The sequence below is a fragment of the Amborella trichopoda genome, chromosome 10 (assembly GCF_054954075.1).
Source record: "Amborella trichopoda isolate Santa Cruz 75 chromosome 10, AtrichopodaSantaCruz75HAP2 v2.0, whole genome shotgun sequence".
NCBI lineage: Eukaryota > Viridiplantae > Streptophyta > Magnoliopsida > Amborellales > Amborellaceae > Amborella > Amborella trichopoda.
Window position 1 is genome coordinate 1,436,176 of NC_142345.1, and position 7,587 is coordinate 1,443,762.

At 37.4% G+C, this 7,587-nt stretch overlaps 1 protein-coding gene across 6 annotated transcripts; it reads right to left on the reverse strand.

The window, feature by feature from the left end:
* Window positions 1-804: 804 nt before the first annotated feature.
* On the reverse strand, window positions 805-6,743 carry LOC18427980 (pentatricopeptide repeat-containing protein At2g13600). Of its 6 annotated transcripts, none has more exons than XR_002279943.2 (4): window positions 6,266-6,743; window positions 3,011-3,149; window positions 2,265-2,355; window positions 805-1,366 (listed from the first exon to the last, which is right to left on the reverse strand). XR_002279943.2 is itself a non-coding variant. In XM_020663460.2 (4 exons), the coding sequence occupies exon 1, from the start codon at window positions 6,348-6,350 to the stop codon at window positions 4,149-4,151; it is 2,202 nt and encodes a 733-aa protein (XP_020519119.1). In that variant the 5' UTR covers window positions 6,351-6,733; the 3' UTR covers window positions 805-1,366; window positions 2,265-2,355; window positions 3,011-3,149; window positions 3,884-4,148. The 6 variants fall into 6 exon arrangements, 3 of the variants coding, with proteins under 3 accessions (XP_020519119.1, XP_088706476.1, XP_020519120.1); XR_016043306.1 differs by having other exon boundaries at window positions 3,011-3,338; window positions 6,266-6,632; XR_016043305.1 differs by having other exon boundaries at window positions 3,011-3,172; window positions 6,266-6,574.
* Window positions 6,744-7,587: the final 844 nt, after the last annotated feature.

The window sequence follows — 7,587 nt, forward strand, 5'->3', positions numbered from 1 at the left end:
CAGAAAGGCACATTTACCCGAGCCATAACAGGTGAAATTGGATGGCTGTGGGGTGTATTATTTATTAACTGTTGTTAGATTCCGAGAAAATTTCTCACATTTTGTATGGAGAAACAACGCACCCCATCTGTCGACTTTCACATCTGACGACTTACTGTGTTTGTAGCCAACATCTCGCCTTACACAATCCCAAAAGATTATATAAGCCCATAAACTTTTATGTCGTCCATCTAATAGACAGCGGATCCAGGCCTTTTAAGAACTCAAAATCACTTTCTTTCAATAATTTATTTATTGATAAAAATTCAAATTTCTTCCCTCTAGCTATGTGTTTTAGCTGATGGGCTTGTACAGCAGCATAACGCCTATGGCTTATAAAACCTTTCCCCTTAAACCGTATGATACATGCTTGTGTGCTTATGGATGTACACATGTATGTGCATATATGAACAAATAAGAAATTGGGTCTTGGAGCCAACAGCTAACTGTACTATTTAGCACGTACAAGTTGATACATGGTTGCATGGGTGTCTATTGTTGTCATGGTGTGTGTGTATATTTAGAAACAGGTGCATGCATGCATACACACAAAAACGTGTATATATACATCTGGATCAACCAAATATTTAATGACATAATATAGGTGCCAGGGATGAAAACAATGGTCCTGCAGAAGGAATGTTGAGACAAATGAAGAATATGGTATTGGCACATGCAAATAAAATACATACATACACACATACATAAATCATACTCATATATACATACATAATACATAGATACATGCATGTATGGTTCAATGTATGCACATGAAATTTTTTTTATTATGCACGCACCATGCCTGAGCATTACAAATACATGCACAGGCAAAATATAGTTGTTAGAACTTTGAATCAGATGTAATCAATCTAGAGGCCAAAAACAGTTGTTAGAACCATGTAGCCCTAAAATAGCAGGCGCATCCTCTTGGTCCCGATAAAGAAGCCCATAATCCTTTTTTTTTTTTTTTGATTGTTCATCTGATGATAATGAGACAATCGACAAATTTGAGGTTAAATAAAACCACTAAGGACCTTGATCTAACACCCTTTTTTTTTTCTAAATGGATAGTGCACATTTGTTGCATGTGATCACTCGTAAAACACCATTTTGGAGATTTTTTAAAAAAAATTCTCACAATCTTCTTTGTTGGCAACAAGAGGATGAACGTGCCAAATTTGGGGCCAAACAAAATGCCAATTAAGCCCCCAGCATGGGGGAGGTAAGATGTTGTTCCGTTCTCCTTGCTTTTTCCTTTCACTGAATAAACCTGAATCATCCAGTCATGAAGAGCATGTTGAAAAGAGAGGCGAACACAGGACCCAACCTGAAAACGAAATAAAAAACAGATATAAACATAAATAAATCCTAAAAATCATCAAAATTAAACTACGGAGAGTCTAGCAACAAAATGAAGAGTTACTTGGGAATCCATTTATAAAAATGCATCTGTGAGGAGAGTCCAGCTCCATATATTAACGAGGTCCAAAATACACCACCAATTGTGGCAATGAAAACATAGTAAGGATAATATGAATTCCCGATCATATATTAAATATTAGATAGCTACAAGAAATGTGGGCATGGAGTGTAATGTGTATATTATGATGATGCTTAGGAGTTCTTTTGGAGTTCCACCATATAGGTAAGCAAAGAACACACAGAAACATTTGGGGAGATACAGGGCAAATTAAATACGAAGCAGAGATGCCGGGCCTGGCTTTGCAGGCAGCAGGGCTGGGCTGGGCCAGGCCGGGGCCCTTTAGATTTGCATGGCCTTGTGACCCACATATGCTGGCCAGGCCCCAGACTTAACCGAGTGCCCGGCCCATTGCCACCTTTAATGTTAAGAGTCTAAGCGAGGCTGAGATTATAGAACAAGGGATTTTTAAGAAGTATGAAGGACTCTCTCCCATCATTGTAATATATCGAATCAAAAAAATTGAACCAGCTTCTTGTACAGTTCCCCAAAAAAAACGAAAAGAGCATTATTATCCATTTCAAGGGAAAAAAAAAAGGACTCTACAATATTCTCTATTGAATGCTATGTTATAAAGCAAATTGCCCAAGAGAGAATTGAACTACTTTCCAACCCTCAGTTACCAACTGAAATAGGCTACTGTGATCTTTAATATAGGCACCAAATACTAAGAGCTTCCGACCACCCAAGGTCTTTTAATCTAGTAACCAAATACATTTGAGTTAGTATTTAAGTACACATTTACCTCATTTGTAGAATCTGAACCTCTTCGTCAATTAAGTTGATAGCAAATGGTCCCATGGGCCACTTGCAAATTGCAAATTATTAACAATGAGCTGGAACATGAAACGAGAAAGTAAGGTCAATTAGCAGAAATATGGTAAAATAAAATACAAATGAATGAAATCATTAGCAACAGAAACATTATACCATAATCAAATGAACTATAATTATATGATATTGCAAGTTACATGGACAATCCGTTCCCACTGGCGAATGGCTAGAGTTTTTTTTTTTTTTTTTTTTCTAATATTGAACGTAGAGATTAATTGCACCAGGACAAATGTCCCTACAGGCTCCACTCCAGGTAATCTTCAATGATCCATCAGGGGAAATGCACAGCAGATATGGCCTTTGCAGCAAAATATAACATGGTCTACTGGACTGGGGTAGATTGTCTCTTAACACGTGCAATTTAAAATAAGGGATTGTTACTATGAGACCATTTATCTTTGTTACAAGGTCACTATTACATCTAGTCATTAGATGTCAAATTGGATGGCTTAGGGCTAGTCACAAAGTTCGAGAAATTTCTTTTTGAACTTTGAGTCTAGTTACAATCTTACAACCACCCAATTTGAAATCTTATGGACAATAGTGTTTGTGACCTCCTTGTACTAAAAGTAAATAGTCTCTTTGTAAACATTTCCTTAAAATAATCCAACAACTATTACACTCTCAAAAAAAAAAAATCCAACAACTATCTTGTACCTGTTGTTTGCCAATGGCTTTGTTGCCATCTTTCATGAGTGCCAAGGATACAAAAATCTTGTTCAATTGTATTAGAACAGACTATAACTTGGCTTCTGCTAGCCTCCTCCTTTCTTAATGGAATCCTCACTTGCTTCCTCTGATAGATCAAAGGTGGAATCACTGCCTCAGTAACATCTAACTTGTTCAGATACTTAATATCAATTCATTTGTAATATATAGTAAGGTGTATTTCAATAGGTGGCAAAAAGCAGTCAAGGAACCCATGGGCTTCAAAAGTTTATACTGGAATGGAGTTTCTAAAATTGTCGTTGAACCATCGCTAGCTCTGAAAAAAAAATGATGGAAACAGTTTTTTAGTTTATGAAGGACAAAGCCCAACCTCCCAAAAACAGCTGAGCTCATATGGCTCAAATTTCAAACCTTCCCTTTCTGCACATGAAGGCATAGAAACATGGATGGCAACAAATTGCAGTCACACACAGCAAGATATTTGATTGGCACGAATTATTTCAGATGAAATAAAAACTATTCAGGAATTGATTGGTGTGAATCATTTCAAGCTAGCAAATTTTTAGGGGAAATACTAAAAGCCAAATGGAAAGTATGCTACAACCCAGTGGACAATGGAAAACCATAGTCCATGGCTTCATCACCGTCCATTGAAAAAATGGACAGCGACAGGGAGAAGAGTGAGACCCACGATTGGCATGATGTTTTGATGTGGTGAGCCCTCTCTACCTGCATCACCATCCATTGGGTCATTGTACATGGATGACGAAATATGATTTGCACTAGCAAATCATAGTATGTTTTCCCAACACAAATTTGTGTCAAGCATCAGAAAGAATGAAAGAAAGCAGACATATTTACCTTGCACTAGCAATGTTGCCTAGTGCTTCCATGTAATTTGTCAACTGAATGACCCCATCTAACTTGGTCATTAGCAAGAGAAGAGAACCCACTTGTTCTCCCTCTAATTTCCCAAAGAATCTTTCGTGGCCACTTGAAATCAATGCCCTACCCATTTGCTGAACCTTATATATCATCATCAACACTTCAAAAGATCAGTGTCCTAACCATGTCCAACATCAAACTTGATTCACCAAGTTAACCAAAATAGAAGCCTCCCTTAGCATCACACGTTCAACATATTGCAAGAGATGGCAGCCTGCTCAGACACTTCGAGTACCGACTTATTTGGGTTCCAAAGCTTGTGATACATATTGATGATCACACTTTTGACCGACAAATTCATGTAATACCCCGTCTTAATGGCATGACTATGAACCTGTTTACCTTGTTCTTCCAGTATATGATTGCTACAAACAGCCAACAAGCATATTAAACTTATCCCATCAGGCAACTCACCCGATTTTAACATTAATGAATAAAGTTTTATTGCTTCAAACCCAGACCCATTTTGGGCATGGCCAGAGAGCATTGTATTCCAAGAAACAATGTTCTTTTCTGGCATCTTTTCAAATAATTCATTTGCAGATTCCCACATTCCACATTTGACATAGCTCCCAAGCAATGCAGTCCATGAGAAAACACTATGTTGGGTTATCGTGGAGAATGCACATAATGCATGGTCCATGTCCCTACATTTACCATACATGTCAATAAGAGAAGTCCCAACCACAACATCATGCACATAACCAGCTTTATGTATGACCCCGTTGATTTGATTTCCCATGCTTAATGCCAATGAACTAGTACATGCATTGAGAGCAGAAGAAAGAGTGACACGGTCTATTTCCACTCTTAAAGCTCGCATTTGACAAAATAGCTCTAAGGCCTCCAGCCCCATCTCATTTTGTGCATACCCATTAATCATGGCATTCCAAGAAACAAGGTTCTTTTCATAGATAGCATCAAAGACCATCCTCCCTGCTTGACAATAAAAAAATTCAGTATACATGTCAATAAGGGAACTACCCACATATACACTAGAATCTATGCCAATTTTAATAGTTTGTGAATGAAGTTGCATGCCATATCGTAATCCATATAAATAACAACCCCGAATGAGGGAACCATAAGTGAATTCATCAGCCTTCACACCCTCCATCCTCATCGCTCTAAAAATCTCTATAGCCTCCCAATCTCTTTCTAGTTCAGAATAACCAGCGATCAAAGCATTCCATGAGGAAATATCCTTCACTTTTGAACTTTCAAAAAACTCACATGCATAATCTATTAATCCATACTTTGCATACTCAGAAATCAAAACCGAGCATGAATATTCATCCATATAGTGCATAATTTCAAATACTCTACTTGCACAGTCTAAGCTACCGCATTTTGCATACATGTCCACAAGGGCATTCCCAACGACCAAATTTGATTCAAATCCGGCTTTTATAATCAAACCATGGACCTTTTGGCCTTCCTCAAGGCAATATAAGGCTGAAAATGCATTCACAATACTCACAAAACCAACCAAATCAGGCTTCAAGTTAGCCAGACGCAGCCCACTGAAGAAATGAATAGCTTTATCCCTCCAACCACAGCGTACACACCCTGATATTATCGTAGTCCATGAAACCACATTTTTACATGGGATTTCTTCAAAAAACAGAATTCCGTCTTCAATTCTACCACTTTGAACATACCCCAATAACATAGTATTCCATGAAAACACTTCTCTATCAGGCATGCTTTCAAAAACCTTCCTAGCCTCATCTATATCACCACATTTACCATAGAATTCAACAAGAGCACTACCCACATAGACATTAAGACCAATCCCAATCTTAATAACATCAGAATGCACTTGTCTCCCTTGACATAGAAAACTTATATTCATACAAGCACTAATAACACTAGAAACTGTGAAATGATCCACTTTCGAACCTGAAAGTTTCATTGCTCTAAAAACTTCTAACGCATTTTCACAAGGCCCATACTTATCATAACATGCAATCATGGTGTTATAAGAGACTGAATCTCTATGAGGCATTTTATCAAATAGATTACGAGCATCACTGATGAAACCCAATTTGCTATAACAGGCAAGCATGGTGTTCCATGAGTGCAAATTCTTTCTACCCATTTCGCGAAAAACCGATTCAATGTGATCTAAGCACCCACATTTAGAATACATGTTCATCAAATGGTTCGAAAGATAGAGATCGGGCTGGAACCCCGAAACTATAACATGGGCATGAAGCTGTTTGCCTTCCATTAAAGATTTAGATGTTGCAGAGCTATGAAAGATGAGAGAGAAAGAGTCTGTGGGGACAAACATACCTTGATGACGCATATGGATTATAAAACTTATTGCTTGCTTCAATCTACCATGTTGGGTGAGAGTTTTGATGGACGCAAGATTCATAGAGAGATAAAAATGTGAGCTTTTTTTGGACTTGATGGTGTTTCTCAATCAGTGGCTTCATGTGCTTGCTTTTAAGTCATTCATGGGATGGGTTGCAGAAGCGGCGCCACGGAATGAGATTTTAGATTTCCAAACAGTCATAAGAGTGAGACGGAAGAGAGCAAACGGGTTTTGGTTGTGGATCTCAGAGGTTTCATCCGTGAACACCACCACATTTCCTGTGCAAAATAGGGTAGAGTGCTCAAATGGCAAGTCATTGGTCATTTTTAGGTAACACTGGCTACAAAATAAGTGTTTACATAAGGTATGAACATCATATATAATTAATGGAAGGTCGACCTCTAAAAACCCCTTGGAAAACCCGATCCTTTCAACCTCGATATACATGAATACGAAGGCAAAGAAAAATTATAAGACCTGGAAATAGAGTATCTTGTAATAATTTTGGTTGACTAAGGGTGACAATGGATCCAGACCCAACCCGGGACTCGAGGGTAAATCCGATCTAAGTTTGAGAATGGGTCCAAAAATTGGACCTGATTGGTCAAGTCCAAATCTTCGCCCTAAACGCTATTTAGGTTTGGGTTCTAGTCCCGGTTTGGGTCCAGTAGTTTTTTTTGAGTTCTAATATATTTAAATATAGATAAATACATCGGTATTTTAATTTTTGGGTTGGGTGTAGGTCCGGGTCCACCCGATCCGACCTCTTGCCACCTCTACCCTTCTTTTTTTTTTTTTTGACAATATTACTTTAATTCTATTAATCAATCACGGATTACAGACTTTCAACAAAAAATTGTATCATAAATAACATCACTTTGTAAAGTCACTCCTCATTTTCCCAAGCCATCTGCAACCTCTACTCTAGACCGTCTATTTTCGAAATTTTTAAGTTTTTATAGTCATACTTAATTGTACTATTTTGAACTTTTTTAATTTGATAACAAGGTATAAATAGATATTTTAAAGCCATTTTTGACACCAGAACTACATCTACATACAAAATTTAAATGTTCGCCTTACTTCTACAGTATAAATTTAATTGTTCGCCTTACTTGTGTAAAACTCATACATTATAGAACAATGCTAACTAGAAGCAAATGTGTTTTGTGAGTGAGGGATGCATGTATCTACTGACCATCTAATATATGTCTTAAAGATGGAAGGCATCCAAATAAATGATACAAATTTTAGAACTTCACCCGTAGGTATTTGTAAGATATGTAATAGAAATTAT

Excerpts from the sequence above, each read along its gene's own strand:
- LOC18427980 (XM_020663460.2), bottom strand. The coding sequence starts at position 6,350 with ATGAATCTTGCGTCCATCAAAACTCTCACCCAACATGGTAGATTGAAG.